The following is a 17,103-nucleotide window of genomic DNA, read 5'->3' as shown; positions in this document are numbered from 1 at the left end:
CAGGTATATAGTATATACAGTCCTGTCACCCTGCAAGAAGAGGAGAGTGGTAGTACCTCAGACCAAGTTTTTACTCTTCCTGCTACCTAGGACTCAAGTCAGTGTGAACTATGAAAGATAGCATGGTGCTGCAAACGTCAAAGTGAAAGTTGGGCCTAGGAGACTGGAGGAAGACACAACTCAATGCACTGCCACTCAGTTCCTCCTATCAACAGTTGATCAGCATAGGGCTAGGAAGGGAAGGGATGAGGATTAGAATCAATAGGGGCTGGCGCTGGCTGGGGGGTGAATATATTTATTTATTTATCGGGTTTTATATACCGTCATTTGAATTAATCATCATAAATCCATCATAACTGTTTACAAATAAGAAGGTTACATGTTAAGGGATAAACAGTTTCAAAAAGGATTAAACTGTTGTTGAACATAGGGGAATCAAAAGTTAGTTAATTACTGTATGAGAGAGAGATGGGTCTGGCACCAGATGAAGAAGGGGAGTGAAAAAGGAAATAATTTCTCCTGGTTCCAGATCCGATCTCCTCCATTCTTCATTCCTGTGCACTAATCATCAAGGTATCTTTTCCCCCATCCAAAAAAACTAACAAATTAAAATTTCCATCAATAAGCAGACCGAATTAGCCTTTAGATGTGAGCAGTGTCTTTCACTGGCAATGGATGGAACACGTTTGTCTCTCCAAACTAGTAGAGCTTTGAGCTGTACTGGACATGTCTGGGAGTTCTCACACGGGCAGTGCCTTAAGAGTCTCCTCTGTGTCATTTTTTGCCCAAGCACAGCATGGATGTGAACGCTGCCTCTTCTAATAATTTTTCTCTCAAAATCTTTAAACCTTTCAAAGTTGATATTTTTTCTTCAGTTTCTTCTTAAGTTCCCTCGCTGCCTCTGCAGCCCCACAACTTCACTTTTCAGTGCCATAAAAAAAAAAAACCCCCACAAACCAAAGCATAGCCTTCTCTTCTATCATATCTGGCCAGAAGAAGTCAATTACGGTGAGCGGTTTTTTAAAAATTGTATCTGTGGAAAGATTGTCCCTCACTGACAGGCACAAAGCATTACACTGATGCCTTGGCTTGGATCATGACCAGAAGAACTGCTATTCCTGTGGATGGATGTCTTTGTGCTTGCAGTGTTATAGAGTACTTCACATCGAGGAATGGCATAAATCTCTCCAGAGTCACAGTAGGCCCTTGCCTTGCATTGCAGCCTCGTCTGCCTCACTGGGAAAAGTATTCCATCAGCTGCCCTGCATTGAAGAAAGTAGCATCAATCAGTGGAGCCATCACAGCTTGCATTGAAAAAACGCAAACACTCTAAGCAGCCTGCATGGACGCTGTCTGCAGGCAGCATTGGGTTCTTGAAGCATGATGCATTGATTTGGCCAACATATATTCCACTAATTAATTCAATTCGTGGTGCATCGAAGCGCTGTATGTATGATGCACCAAGGCACTTGATGCACCAATGTATTTGACGCTCTATACTCTGATGCAAGTGAAGCATTCAGCCTTGATGCACACCGATGCCTCTACTCTTCAGTCACAAGGTGCTCAGGATCCTATACTACATGATTCCATGATGCACAATTTGAGGACACACAGCACAGCTCCAGTGCAGCCAACACAATATCAACCTGCACCAGATTCCTCAACACATGTCTCCAAAGACCCATTAAAGCATACCAAAACATCCACCATGACCAAACACTCTACCCCAATGGAGCTACAGACATGACCTCCTCAGGTTTGATTTGTTAGGCTGCTTTGCCAACACAACTCTACATAGCTCATCCTGCATCTGCAGGAGAAGGATTCAGGTTGCCTGGAGACTGCAAAACCGGTGTCCTCTTTTTTTTTTTTTTTTTTTTTTTTTTTTTTTTTTTTTATAATACCACTTACTTCTAACAGGCCACTCAATCTTATGCAGGAGCCTAACCTGATCTTGGAAGAAGATGTCCTATCACCTACGCCAGGCCAGAGGACACAGTCGCTCAAACAAATCACAGATTTGGTGAAGTTTCTTTACCTCTCTGAACAAGCAGACAGAAATAACATTCCACGCTCTCGTTTCCAGTATGGCTACAGTGATATCGCAGACCAGAGTCCCCATCTCGCCTGTAGGGGTGAATTCATCAGAACCATTGATTAGAGCAGTGGTTCCCAGCCCTGTCCTTGGGACCCCCCCCCCCCCCCAGCCAGTCGGGTTTTTAGAATATCCACAATGAATATGCATGAGAGAGAATTTGCATGTTATTTTCTCTCGTGCATATCCTGAAAACCCAACTGGCTGGGGGGGTCCCCAGGACAGGGTTGGGAACCACTGGATTAGAGGGTCGTCATCTATTGCAGCAAATTCTAGCACGTCAAAGGTTTTAGTCCAAGCCACTCCTCTGAGTCACTGGAAGCCTCTCCCAGTTCACCCTCTTCGTCTTTGGAGTCCCGGATAAGTGAGCCAGTACTTTTTAGGCCAAGATGATTCTACTGGCATACCCTCTGACCCACTTCCAGATCCTCTGGATCACACCTCACTACCATAGGATCTTACCTATTTTGTGGAAAAGATGGTAAAGTACTAGGTGACCATGTCCACAAAGACAAAGATCCTCGTTCTGACCTCCTTGGCCTTCTTAAGATATTGGATACTCCAGTTGAACCAGTGGTCCTTCTAGTTCACAACATCCTTAGCGTTCTGCAGATGAGATTGTGGGAGACTCCCATTTCGGTTACTCTTATGGCTAGAAAGCTGGACATGTGTCAGTCAAATACAGGGTCCAGCAATCACTGGGCTTTGGTATCATCTAGCTGCCTCACCAGTCTGTAGTGGTTGAGCCTGCTTTGAAAAAAGCAAAGAAGACAAGGATTAACTCATATTTTCCCCAGGAGAAAACCACACATTTCTTGATAGCATTTCACTATGAAAATGAAAGTTATCTGCTCACATTACTAACCACCAATTCTATTTGATGCAGTATATTCATGACTATATTAAAAAAATTTGAAACCTTTCCTACCTACCACTGAACAAGGCAACTACTATCCACAACCACTCCTGGATGCAGAAGAGGGCATCCACCACCTACTTTGATCAATCTATGAATCCTTCTATTCCATTTCATATACCTTCTCAGTCTCCACTGGGACTAGATGTATGGCATGGTTTTGAGAAAGTAGTATCTGTGAGAACATTCATGAAAAACTAGTGGACCCTCCCCTGCTTGGGGGACAATATTTTTGGCGAAAAGCTCCAAGAGATGGTTGCTCAGATAAAGGACCAAAATGTGGTGGTGCAATCACTCTGCACAGCCCTCCAATGTGCAACATCATCTCTACCCGTACAAATAACCATACTTCCACAGGAGGCCCTGCCAGTCTTTTCAACAGTATCGTCTCTCTCCCTTTCCAGCCCATTGTCAACAACCACATCCGGCGAGGCCTCGACAAAGAGAACACAGTCTGCCAAAAATCACATAACAGGCCCAGTCCAAACCAGGGTCTAGTTTTTGATCCTTCAGAACAATCCATTCGCAACTCTCCCAGTGGGAGGAAGAATCCAACATTTTAAAGAGGAGTGGCATCATATCACTAAGGATCTCTGGTCCTCCAGATTGTGCAGTCTGGGTACCGGTTATATTTCTGTCAGCCATCATCCTTCCACATTGTTCTGCGCTCCATTCAGATCCATCTTATCTACTGCAACTTTGGCTGGAAGTCCAATCATTTCTCCAAACTTGAGCAATAGAGCCAATCCTAGCATCTCAATATACATGGGGTTTTTATTCCTGATACTTCCTTATGCCCACAGGTGGATTGTGACCCATCCTGAACGAGATGTCTGAACAAACATAGAATCTGAGAGAAATTCAAAATAAAGTCCTTCAGCAAGATCCTTCCTTATATACAGAAGGACAAATAGATGTGTGTCTTGGATCTAAAGGATGCATATGCTCACTTATCCATCCTCCCTTTATATTGGTGCTTCTAGGTGGATTCTTCCCACTGCTAGTACAACATACTCCTTTATGGCCTCTTGTCAGCCCCAAGGATCTTAATGAAATAATTTGTGGTAGTGGCAGCTCATCTCCATCACTAGGGATTACAAGTCTTCCCATACTTGGATTATTGGCTCATTACAGCAAAATCACAAGATGAAGTGCTTCACTCCCTGAGCTTGACCTTAGGTGTTCTGATCAACTTTGAGAAATTAAGCATGAAGCCCACTTAGAGATTCAAATTCATTGGAGCTTGGATAAACTCTCTGCTGGAAAGAGCATTCTTGTCTCACAACCGAGTGAGCACCATGACGGCACGCATCCGCCACTTTCTTTCTTCTCCACACTCGATAGCCAGAAGAATCTTTGTAGTCCTCGGTCACATGGCAGTGGCCATTCATATGGTCCCACTGACACATCTTCATATCAGTTACCTCTAATGGGATCAACTGATTCAACTGCTTTTGTCTCCAGCGCATTTCATAGCAACTATGAAACGGGAGTCGTGGTGGCCATGCCTCTGAATTCTCAAGGAAGAAGGCCCTAGTCTCTCACTCCCCTAGCAAGTGGTAGTGGTGACAGATGTCTCCACTAAAGGGCGGGGAGTGCACATTAGAACCCTTCGAATACAGGGCATCTGGACCACCAAATCAGTCTACTAAAGTTGAGAGCAATTGGATATGCTTTATCAATATTTGCACATCTTCAGGAGAATAGCATCTTGATTCAAACCAACAACCAGATTGTTATGTTTTATGTCAACAAACAAGGAGGAATGGGATCATGGCTTCCCCACCAGGAAGCCCTAAAAAATCCAGAATTGGATGGAAAAAAATCAAGCTGCTCTACAGACAATCTATCTGCTGGGCATCTCCAGCATGCTGGCAGATCAACTCGGCAAAGTGTTTCAACTCTACTAGTGGTCTCTACAAATTCAAATGTCCAGATTACATTCTGTTTTTTGGAACTTCAAAGCAGATTAAATTCAGGTACTGTAAGTATTTCCCTATCTCCAGAGGGTTTACATTCAAAGTGGATAATTTTCAAAAGGATTTACACATGTAAATGTAACTACACTGCTTATTACCGGCATGGGATCTATTTAAAGTTTGGGTACTTGCCAGGAACTTGTATCCTGGATTGGTCACTGTTGGAAACAGGATGTTGGGCTTGATGAACCCTTGGTCTGACCCAGTAGGGCAACTTCTTATGTTCTTACTATTGTAGCAATTTTCAAAAGGCATTTACCGTGTAAAGTGCACATGTGGGTAAATCTTATGTATAATTCAATGATATATATTGTAGCAATTTTCAAAAGCCCACTTACATGGGCATTCACATGTGTGAAACCCATTTTTAAGCGTATAAATTCTTTTGAAAATCAGGCCCTGTGTTTGTACATGAGGCAGTGGAGAGTAAAATGAATTGCCCAAGGTAACAAGGAGAGGCAGTGGGATTTGAACCCTAGTTTCCCTGGTTCATAGCCCTTTGCTCTAACTTCTAGGCAGCTACTCCACTCCAACAACAATCCGTGTGCGATGAACTCTTCAGTTTATTGGGTTCACAACACAACAGAACACAAAACTAAATCAATTTTGCTCAGTTCTGCCAAGCATCTTGCTTTTCTCCTCAACTAAGGACAAAGCCTCATGTACACTTTCCCACCATTACCGCTTATCTCCGGAATAGTCCAAAAGGTTCTTCAGGACTATGCTTGGCTGATCCTCATAGCTCCAACGTGGCCCAAACAGATCTAGTTATACCTATCTTGTACAAATTTCCAGCAGGCCTCCCTATATATAGGAACAGACCTATGACATTAACTTAGGAAGATGGGACATTGTATAATCCCAACCTTTCAGCCCTCAAAACACACAGCTTGGATGTTGAGTGCTTAGTGATTAGTGATTTCCACTTAGCTACAGAGATTATGGAGATAATAGTCTCATCTTGAAAACCTTCAACTAGAAGAAATTATGCTTTCAAATGAAGTAGATACTCCAAATGGTATCAACAAAACACTTTGGACCCATTTTTCTTATGAACCTAAGCATCTGCTAAAATACTTTCTCCACCTTTCTGACTCGGGCCTCGCCATCTCTTCGGTGAGAGTGAATAAGAACATAAGAAAATGCCATATTGGGTCAGACCAAGGGTCCATCAAGCCCAGCATCCTGTTTCCAACAGTGGCCAATCGAACCTGGCAAGTACCCAAAAACTAAGTCTATTCCATGTAACCATTGCTAATGGCAGTGGCTATTCTCTAAGTGAACTTAATAGCAGGTAATGGACTTCTCCTCCAAGAACTTATCCAATCCTTTTTTAAACACAGCTATACTAACTGCACGAACCACATTCTCTGGCAACAAATTCCAGAGTTTAATTGTGCGTTGAGTAAAAAAGAACTTTCTCCGATTAGTTTTAAATGTGCCCCATGCTAACTTCATGGAGTGTCCCCTAGTCTTTCTACTATCCGAAAGAGTAAATAACCGATTCACATCTACCCGTTCTAGACCTCTCATGATTTTAAACACCTCTATCATATCCCCCCTCAGTCGTCTCTTCTCCAAGCTGAAAAGTCCTAACCTCTTTAGTCTTTCCTCATAGGGGAGTTGTTCCATTCCCCTTATCATTTTGGTATATTTTGGAATATCAGCACTGTAGCAGCTTACCATGCTTAAATAGATAGCAAACTAATCTCTATTCAACCAGAGATCTCATTTCATGAGAGGTCTATGGCATTTCAAATCCTCTGTACAAATGCCTCCTATTCTGTGGGACCTGAATGTGGTCCTTTCCCAACTAATGAAGCCTCCCTTTGAGCCATTGAAGTCAGCTTCTCTAAAGTTCTTGACATGGAAGATGGTGCTCTTTGTCGCAGTGACTTCAGCTAGATAAGACTGCAAACTCCAAGCTCTTGAACATTATCCTCTATACATGCAGTTCTTTCACCACAGGGTGGTTCTCCATATTCACTCAACATTTCTGCCAAAGGTTGTCTCTGCTTTCCATATCAGTCAATTCATTGTATTGTCTATCTTCTTTCCTAGGCCCCACGCACATGAAGGCAAAAAAAATTCTGCGTGCTCTGGACTACAAAAAGGCATTAGCATATTACAAGAAACATTGTAAAACCTCCCAAATGTTTGTTTTATACAATCTCGATAGGCTAGAAGAAGTGGTCATCAAGCATACCTTGTCTAACTGGCTGACTGAGTGCATTCACCACTATTACACCTTAGCAGGACTACAAGTCACAGACTCTGTGAAGGCTCATCAAGAACCTGTTGCTCATAGAAACATAGAAATGACAGCAGAAAAGGACCAAATGATCCACCTAGACTGCGCAGCAAGTTTATGCCAGAATCTGCTGCACTGTACAGGTAACCCCCATGCTTATCAGTTTCCCATACCATAAAAGTCAGGGCCCTCTGATGTTGTTTGAATCCAATTTTCTTTAACCTTTGCCATGAAAGCAGAGAACAATGTTGGAGTTAAGTCAAAAGTGTCAGGCTTAGTGATTAAGGGAAGTAAGTGCCGCATTAGCTATTTACCCCCATGCTTATTTGTGCTCCAAACCGTAAAAGTCGGGGGCCCTCGTTGCTTGCTGTCTGAATCCAATGCCCCTTTTCTCACTGCCGTTGAAGCAGAGAGCAGTGATGGAGCTGCATGAACAGTATCGAGGCTTATTTATTAAAGATAGCAACTGCCACACCAACAAGTTACCCCCCAGTTACCCCCATGCATCTTTGCTTTAATTCCATTCTCTAGGCTTTAGGGATCCTCAGTGTTTATCCCATGCCCCTTTGAATTCTTTCACTGTTTTCGTCTTAATCACTTCTTCCTCACATTGGATCTGAATCATCCTCCTTGGAGTTTCATTTCATGACACCTAGTTCTATTGTTTTCTTTCCAATGGAAAAGATTTGTCGTTTGTGCATCTGAAGGTCTGTATCTTATCTCCCCTGCACCTCCTCTCTTCCAGGGTATACATATCAGATCCTTCAGTTTCTTCTCAATAAGTCTTCCAATGCTGACCCCTCACCATTTTGGTCACTCTTCTTTGGACCACCTCTATCCTGTCTTTATCCTTTTTGAGATATGTGCACCAGTATTGAATGCAGTACTCCAGGTGAGGCCTCACCAAGGACCTGTACAAGTGCATTATCACATCTTCTTTCTTAGTAGTTATTCCTCTCTCTATGCAGCCCAGCATTCTTCTGGCTTTAGCTATCACCATGTCACATTGCTTTGCCACCTTCAGATCATCAGATACTATCAACCAAGGTCTCTCTCCCAGTCTATGTACATTAGTCTTTTACTGCCCATCACATAAAGCTCTTTTGGATTGCTGCACCCCAGATGCATAATGCTGCACTTTTTAGCATTGAATCCCAGCTGCCAAATCTTTGACCACTCTTCAAGCTTTCTTAAATCACTTTTCATTCTCTCTACTCCTTCAGACTTGTTCACTCTTCTGCAGATCTTAGTATTATTCACAAATAGACAAACTTTACCTTCTGTCCCTTCTGCCAGATTGCTCACAAAGATATTGAACAGAACTGGTTCCAAAACCGATCCCTGTGGCACTCAACACTTAACACCGTTCTTTCTTCAGAGTAGGTTCCATTTATCATTACATGCTGTCTCCTGACAGTTAACCAGTTTGCAATCCATGCTACTACCTTGGTACCCAATCCCAAGCTTCTCATTTTGTTTGCGAGTCTCCTATGTGAGACCGTATCAAAAGCTTTACTAAAATCCAAGTAACTCACATCGAGCACTCTTCCCTAATCTAATTCTCCTGTCACCCAATCAAAAAATCAATCAGATTTGTCTGACAGGACCTTGCCCTGATGAATCCATGCTGCCTTGGGTTGAGCAACCCACTGGATTGAAGATAGTTCACTGTCAATTTCCTTCAGCAGAGTCTCCATTAATTTTCCCACCACCGAGGGAGGCTATCCGGCCTGTAGTTTCCAGCTTCCTCTCTGCTCCCTGTCTTTTGAAGCGGGACCACCACCGCTCTTCTCCAATCTTGTGGCACCACTCCCATTTCCAGGTATCTATTGAACAGAACCTTCAGCGGACCCTCCAGCACATCTCTGAGCTCCCTCAGTATCCTGGGATGAACCTCATCTGGCCCCATGGATTTGTCCTCTTTGTTTTCCTAGCTCTTCTCATACATTTTCTTCTGTAAACAGTTTCATCTAATCCATCCCATCCACAGTTTTGTCAACTAGCAATGGTCCTTCTCCAGGGTCGTCTTTAGTGAACACCAAACTGAAATATTTAATATTTTGCCCATTTTTTGTCTCTTTCCATACATTGATCTTTGTCACCTTTCAGTTTCACTATACCATTTCTGACCTTTCTCTGTTCCCTGATATATCTGAAAAATGTTTTGTCACCTCGCTTTACCTCTTTGGCAATCCTTTCTTCCGCCTGACTTCTTGCTTTCTTGATTTCTTTCTTCATCTCCCTCAGTTTCACCAGATATCCTTCCCTGTGTTCCTCTTTTTAGGATCATTTATATTACTTGAATGCTGTTCTTTTTGTTTTTGTTTTATCAGCCACCTCCTTTGAGAACCAGATTGGTTTCTTATTTCTCTTACTTTTGTTTACTTTTCTAACATATATAGATTTGTTGCCTTGGTAATTGCTCCTTTTAGTTTGGCCCACTGTTGTTCCATCTCTCTCATTTTCTCCCAGTCTTCAAGTTCTGCCTTCAGATATGTCCCCATTTCGAAAAAGTCCATATTTTTGAAATTCAAAACTCAGGTCTTTGTGTGATCTCTCTGTATCCTATTTACGATATCAAACCCTACTGTTTGATGATCATTGGTGCTGAAGTGGCCACCCACCCAGACAGTAGAGACATTATCACCATTAGTGAGCACTAGGTCGAGTATAACTCCCTCCCTCGTGGGTTCCATTACCATTTGTTTGAACAGAGACCCTTGCAGGGCATCCACTATCTCTCTACTTCTGGTAGATTCTGCAGAAGGGATTCTCCAGTCTACGTCTGGCAGATTAAATTCTCCAACAATCAACACTTCTCCTTTCTTTTCCACCTTTTGGATGTCTTCAACTAGATCTCTGTCTAGTTCTTCTGTTTGAGTCTGAGGCCTTAAACCACACCCATAAAAATAGATGCAACATCAATTATTTTTTTTTTTTTTTAGGATGGCCCATAAGGCTGCTTCTCTACCCCATATTCCTTGCAGTTCAATTGCTTGAACATAAGAAATTGCCATGCTGAGTCAGACCATCAAGCCCAGCATCCTGTTTCCAACAGAGGCCGAACCTGGCAATTACCCAAACACTAAGAAGATCCCATGCCACTGATGCAATTAATAGCAGTGGCTATTCCCTAAGTAAATTTGATTAATAGCCGTTAATGGACTTCTCTAAGAACTTATCCAAACCTTTTTTTGAAACCAGCTACACTAACTGCACTAACCACATCCTCTAGCAACAAATTCCAGAGCTTTATTGTGCATTGAGTGAAAAAGAATTTTCTCAGATTAGTCTTAAATGTGCTACTTGCTAACTTCATGGTATGCCCCCTAGTCCTTTTATTATTTGAAATGTAAAATGTAATTTTCCTTTCTTTGAGTTAATTGTAAACCGGCATGATGTGTTCTACGAATGTCTGTATATTAAAAGTTCATAAATAAATAAGTGTAAATAACCGATTTACATCTACTCATTCAAGACCTCTCATGATCTTAGACCTCTATCACATCCCCCCTTAGCCGTCTCTTCTCCAAGCTGAAAAGCCCTAACCTATTCAGCCTTTCCTCATAGGAGAGCTGTTCCATCCCCTTTATCATTTTGGTTGCCCTTCTCTGAACCTTCTCCATCGCAATTATATCTTTTTTGAGATGCGGCGGCCAGAATTGTACACAGTATTCAAGGTGCGGTCTCACCATGGAGCGATAGAGGCATTATGACATTTTCCGTTTTATTAACCTTTCCCTTCCTAATAATTCCCAACATTCTGTTTGCTTTTTTGACTGCCGCAGCACACTGAACTGACGATTTCAATGTGTTATCTATTATGACGCCTAGATCTCTTTCTTGGGTGGTAGCTCCTAATATGGAACCTGGCATCGTGTAACTACAGCAAGGGTTATTTTTCCCTTTATGCATCACCGTGCACTTGTCCACATTAAATTTCATCTGCCATTTGGATATTGTTTTTGACATAAAGAGCTGCTACTCTCCCTTTTCTGTCCTCTCTGTCCTTCCTTAAGTTATAGCCCGGTATGGCTGTATCCCAATCACGAGAATCCGTGAACCATGTCTCTGTAACAGCAACAATGTCCAAGTCTGCCTCCACCATTAGAGCCCGCAGGTCTGGGATTTTATTGCCCAAACTACAAGTCTTTGTAGTCATAGCTTTCCAATTTTTCTCCCTTGATTTGTTGCATTTCCTAGTCACCTTTTTGCTTTTTTGAGCTGATTGATTTTGTTTTCTCCCCTCTCTTCCTGTATTGCTTGGGGGTGTCATGTCAATTTTATTGGCCATCTCCTGCCACCTCCATTCTTTAGTTTAAATGTCTGATAATATATGATCTAAATTTCTCACTTAGCATCCTCCTCCTTGCTACAGACAAATGTAGGCCATCCTTATCATACAGCCTTTTACTGCTCCATGCACGACCCCAGCCTCCAATGTAATCAAAGCCACTTTCTGTGCACCAGGTTTTGAGCCAGGAATTAAAATTATTTATATGGCATAGCTTCTCATTACCTTTTCCATGAACAGGTAATACTTCCGAAAAGGCAATGATCTTTGCACTGTGTCTTATCTTTCCTAGATTTTGGAAATCTTTCTGTACTTCATAGATACCATTTCTATTGAGGTGATTGGTCCCCAGATGGATGATAACATTGAAATCAGAGTTCCTACTTTCTTCTTCAATGACTTGGACTATTTGATTTGCATTTCTACTAGCCAAGGAATCCTGGAAGGCATTTAACTCTTGTCACCATCAAAATGTCCTCTCAGAATGGTTCCTCTGATGATTGAGTCTCCCAGAAGCAGCAGCTTTCTTTTGACATTTCATTCTGTTGAAGAGCTTCTGGGTGCATTTGATGACTTCACTTTTAGAAATCACTTCAAAATGTATTGCTGAGATTTCTTCATTCTCCAATGCCGAAAAAGCATTATGTAGGGGTAACAGTAGGGAGAGCGTGTGCCTCTTCATCACAGGCCTGATTCTGCCAGAATCCACTGTTATACAGTTGTTACTGGATTTTTGAATCCTGGATGTCTGACATCTCTGTGGGAGTGGAGGTTGATGCACAGGGTGCTGCAAAGTTAGGGAAGGTGGGTGTCTGTCACTTCTCTTGTTCTACTAAAGCCCACTGTAAACCATTTTTTCCTGGGTTTCTGAAAACTCTGTGGGAGATGGGTGAGAGATACTGGATGGTCAAAGGAAGGAGAGGTTAACTGAAACCTGGACAATTCCTCCCTTAGATGAATCAGCTCCATTTTAATTGCAGACAGTTAAAGGCAAAAGGGATAACCTTTGATTCTCCAAATGATAGGCCTTGGGACTTAAGCACCACAATTGTTGCATTGAATAAAACATCATGTTAAATTATCACTAGCTATAGATAAGGTATGGTAAAATATAGCTTCTAGCAAAAATTAATAGCTATTTGAAATAAAAACTAAAAGTATTGGTGTTAGCCAGTAAAGATTAATAGGTAGAATATGAAAGCCAATTTTTACAAGCAATATAACAGTTTAAGTTGCTATTATTTGAGCTGTAAGGAAATACTATGTAATGGGAGATGAAGTAATTGAAGCTAACCTGGAGTCCAGGGAAGACTATATAAGAAAAGTAAACTCGGGGGTGGGTGGTAGAGGTGAAGGGGAGGGAGGGAACTAAACAGTTGAGATTACTTGCAGGGAAAAAAAATTTCAGATACCTTGTAGCTGCCTCTCACAGGAAGACCTGCAGACCATGGCTAATATCTGCTCCCAAATGCTGGTCTCTAGGCAAATGAAATCTACAAAGAGCCCCCTCCCTCTAGGCACACTGGTAAAACTTATGGAACTTTTTTATTTCAGTTTCAATACAGAGTTGAAGATATTTGTAAAGCTGCATTCATACCTTTACGTTCCACTATTGTCTTAATAACCTTTCAAAGATTTACCTTAAATTTGGACAAACAGTTTTGTGAAATCTCTACTCATTAATCCATGCTCCATGGTAGGGGCTGGCTTGCTTACTAAATAAAAGCTGCATTGCATTCCTCTGCTTGGGACTTCCCACATGTAATAGCTAATTCAGTCTGCTTATCAGCAGAAAAAGCAAGTTTGCTTACCAAGAATGGTGTTTTCCATAGGTAGCAGGATAAATTAGCCATGGAATCCCATCTGCCCCTCTACAGAGTGAACTATAGAGTAAGATTAGCTCTGGTATAAACTGAGGAGATTCATGAGACAACGCCGGAGCAGGAACTCCTGCACATGTTCAGTAGAGCTGAGCCCTGTTAGTTTGGAGAGACTAGTCCATTTGGTGCCACCAGAAGACTTCACCTACATGTAATGGCTAATTCTTCCTGCTATCTGTGGGAAACACTATTTATGGTAAGCAAACTTGCGTTACCAGACAAACATAGTGTTGGAAAAAGGCTTTATTTTCATCAAATAAAATAAAATGTACATTTAATATGCAAATCTGTTCAAATTTGACACCGAATCTATTCCAAGCTGCTGCTGGTAAATGGGAGTTGTGGCTATGGACAGCCAAAGAGTTTTGTCTCTGGCATGGCCTGCAGATGCAGGATCTGTCTTGGGGCTTTTGGTTCCTGGAGGTCTGTGTTGACACTCACACAACCAAAGTTATATTTCAGATGCTCTGTCAGCCCACAGCAGGGTATATTGTGTTTGAGCAGGATGGGGATGAGAGAAATGGGCAAAACTTGAAAAGAGATTTAATCCAAACCATGGTTTTAGTTTGGTGATTTTCTTTAAAGCCCTGACACCTCGTGTTTTTAGAAACTTGGATCTTGAAACAGAAGGAATATGTAAGCTGCTATACTTCGGTAGCTCTACCCAATAAATAGACCCGTTATATGTAAGAAAAAAATGATATAAACCCAAAAAAAGATTTCTTACTTTTTGTGTTGAACATAAAATAATTGTTGTATTTAATAGCAACCATCATATAGCACTGAGTCCCAGATAACAAACCAGGTGACCCTAAGAGCAAAATGCTTCAATGTGCTGAAGTATAATCATCAGTTGCTATTGTGGACTCAAATCATGAATCTCATTGAATAAGGAAATAATTAACAGAGAGGCACTCAGATTGAATGTTCTTTTGTCACAGATACAAAATCTGCTGATAAGTCACTGAGAGGCCGGAGGTCTTTGCCAAAAAATTGTTTTATGCCAAAGCTGTTAGCCTGCTATTAAGAAGCTGTTTTAAACACTGTTAGCTTGCTGTTGAAACGCTCGACTCTGCAGGGTTTCGGAGGAATCTCCTTTTTCAGGGGTCCAGCTGGCTTTTAAAGACTATTGCGTGCTTGAGGTGTCTCTTTGCGGCTCAGCTCCTCAGTCTCGGGAATGGTCAGTGCTGTTGTGAGTTTTACCGTCCTTTCTTGACAGAAGGTTTGTCGGGCGTTTCAACAGCAAGCTAACACAGTGTTTAAAACAGCGTCTTAATAGCAGGCTAACATACGGGCCGATACAGTAAAAACCGCGGGAGAGCCCAGGCCACTCTCCTGGGCACGCGATCGAGTATTTAAATCAGGGCTCGCGGTAAAAGGAGGCGCTAGGGACACTAGCGCGTCCCTAGCGCCTCCTTTTTGACAGAAGCAGCGGCTGTCAGCAGGTTTGACAGCCGACGCTCAATTTTACCAGTGTCTGTTCTCGAACCCGCTGACAGCCACGGGTTCGGAAAATGGACGCCGGCTAAATTGAGCGTCCGTCTTCCAGGCCGCAGGCAGATTTTTAATTTTTTTTTTTTTTTTTTTTTTTTTACTTTTGGGGCCTCCGACTTAATATCGCTATGATATTAAGTCTGAGGGGATACAGAAAAGCAGTTTTTTTTTTTCTGCTTTTCTGTACACTTTCCCTGTGCCGGCCAAAATTAACTTCTGCCTTTGGGCAGACGTTAATTTCTGAAAGTAAAATATGCGGCTTGGCTGCACATTTTACTTACTGAATCACGCGGGAATAACTAATAGGCCCATCAACATGCATTTGTATGTTGCAGGCGCTATTAGTTTTGGGGGGGTTGGCCACGCATTTTCGACGCGCTATTACCCCTTACTGTATAAAGGGTAAAAAATAGCGCAGCCAAACCGGGGCTAAAAGTGCGCTCAGCCGAGCGCACCATACTGAATCAGCCCGATAGCTTTGGCATAAAACAATTTTTTGGCATAGACCTCCTGCCTCTCAGTGACTTATCAGCAGATTATGTATCTGTGACAAAAGAACATTTAATCTGAGTGCATTTCTGTTAATTATTTCCTTATTGAATGAGATTCATGATTTGAGTCCAGAATAGCAACTGATGATTATACGTCAGCACATTGAAGCATTTTGCTCTTAGGGTCACCTGGTTTGTTATCTGGGACTCGGTGCTATATGATGGTTGCTATTAATTAAATACAACCATTATTTTATGTTCAACACAAAAAGTAAGAAATCATTTTTTGGGTTTGTACTTCGGTAGCTGGCAGGTGTGGTTATATCCCTGGCAGACTGGACCTGCTGCCATGATGCACTGTGTTACTGTCTTTGTGGCACATAAACCTGTGGTAGTAGTTGTATTCCACTCTCCTCTTGCTTTCAGATCCGATACAGAGGCAGAAGTTGAGCTGGTTTGCCGTCTGGCCAAAGCCGCCGGAGCCTCCGATGCTGTGAAGTGCACACACTGGGCTGAGGGAGGGAAGGGAGCAGTCGCCCTGGCAGAGGCTGTGCAGATAGCGTCGCAGGCACCCAGTGATTTCAGGTTTCTTTATGATGTAGAGGTAGGTTTTGGAGACCGGATGCTTTTATATTCCTAAATTTATCATTTTGTGTACTCAAGGAAAGAATTTCTGAAGTATGGGTGTTCTGTGAAGAGAAAAAAATGCAATTGCTTGTACATGGTATTTTATTGGCCTTCCTCCCCCCCCCCCCCCCCCCCCCCCCCCCGATACTGTTTTTAGGAAAGTGCCAGAAAAATGTAATCAGGCCAGCGTGTGTCTGGGGATGTGGAGTTGGTGCACGTTGAGTGGTGCAGGCCTCTACTTTGGGAGCTGCGCAGGAACATGCTGTGTTTTCTAGACCGTAAACACGCTAAGACAATTATTGAATGGAGCAGAGCCTCAGCTTCCCGTCTGATTCTTTGCGGCACCGTTACTGTTTAAACGGGCGCAATACAGAACAAGCCACAAATCGTTTCATTGTAAAACCAAAGGAGCAAACCGAACTTCATTTGGGAGGTTCTGCTGCTCGGCAAGGAAACAGAAATATGTAGGACATAGGAATTTCTAGTGTCTCCTGCTATGGGCATCTGACTTTGAGCAATGCACGTAGCTGAGTCTTAATTTGATTTAGGTAGACTCTGATCTGGAAGGTAACTTTCCATGTATTCAGCCCTGATTTTCCTAGGGGACTCCTTTACTCAGAATTCAAGAAAGTTTCTTGTCTAGCTCAGTGTGAGGACCCTATGTTGAAACAGTTGAGTATTTTTTAGACAGACGTGAATTATTAGCATTTGATAGTTACGTAGAGCCTAACCAGGGCGCTTTCCAACAAATTAGGTACAATGAGTCTCTTCCACAGAGAGCTTACAGTCTGAGGTAGTGGGAGGAAATAGTGATTCACACCAAGACACAAAAGTGTTAGTGCAGAAGCAGGATTTGAACTTGGGTCTTCTGGTTCCTAGTCCATTTTATTCTAACCAGAAGACCCTTCCCCCCCCCCCCTAAATAAAAGATACTGGGTACTACTAGAAACCCATTTTGTTCCACTTGCCAAGCAGATTAATGTCCCCAAACCCCCTTTCACTTGAATATCACAGGATGCAGCAAGGAGCTCCCTCCAAGGTAAGCTTATGCAGAGTCCTTTTGGGTTTAAAAT

General features: G+C 42.3%; 1 protein-coding gene and 1 long non-coding RNA gene across 4 annotated transcripts in view; one reads left to right on the top strand and one right to left on the bottom strand.

Annotated features, from left to right (window-relative positions):
* Nucleotides 1–17,103, top strand: part of MTHFD1 (methylenetetrahydrofolate dehydrogenase, cyclohydrolase and formyltetrahydrofolate synthetase 1) — a 144,366-nt gene that overhangs the window by 113,121 nt on the left and 14,142 nt on the right. For both annotated transcript variants that reach the window (XM_029598114.1, XM_029598115.1), the window contains exon 24: nt 15,830–16,007. In XM_029598114.1, coding sequence (XP_029453974.1) covers nt 15,830–16,007 — 178 coding nt within the window. The remainder of the gene's footprint in view (nt 1–15,829; nt 16,008–17,103) is intronic.
* On the bottom strand, nt 291–15,919 carry LOC115089806. 2 transcript variants are annotated; one of them, XR_003856241.1, is made up of 3 exons: nt 15,790–15,919; nt 2,561–2,845; nt 291–1,262 (listed from the first exon to the last, which is right to left on the bottom strand). It is a non-coding gene; the product is annotated as an uncharacterized LOC115089806 (long non-coding RNA). The 2 variants fall into 2 exon arrangements; XR_003856240.1 differs by having other exon boundaries at nt 2,561–2,848; nt 15,790–15,916.

This window comes from Rhinatrema bivittatum, chromosome 4 (genome assembly GCF_901001135.1).
Source record: "Rhinatrema bivittatum chromosome 4, aRhiBiv1.1, whole genome shotgun sequence".
Taxonomy (NCBI): domain Eukaryota; kingdom Metazoa; phylum Chordata; class Amphibia; order Gymnophiona; family Rhinatrematidae; genus Rhinatrema; species Rhinatrema bivittatum.
The sequence above is the reverse complement of the archived record's forward strand: the minus strand, read 5'-3'. Positions and strand labels throughout refer to the sequence as shown.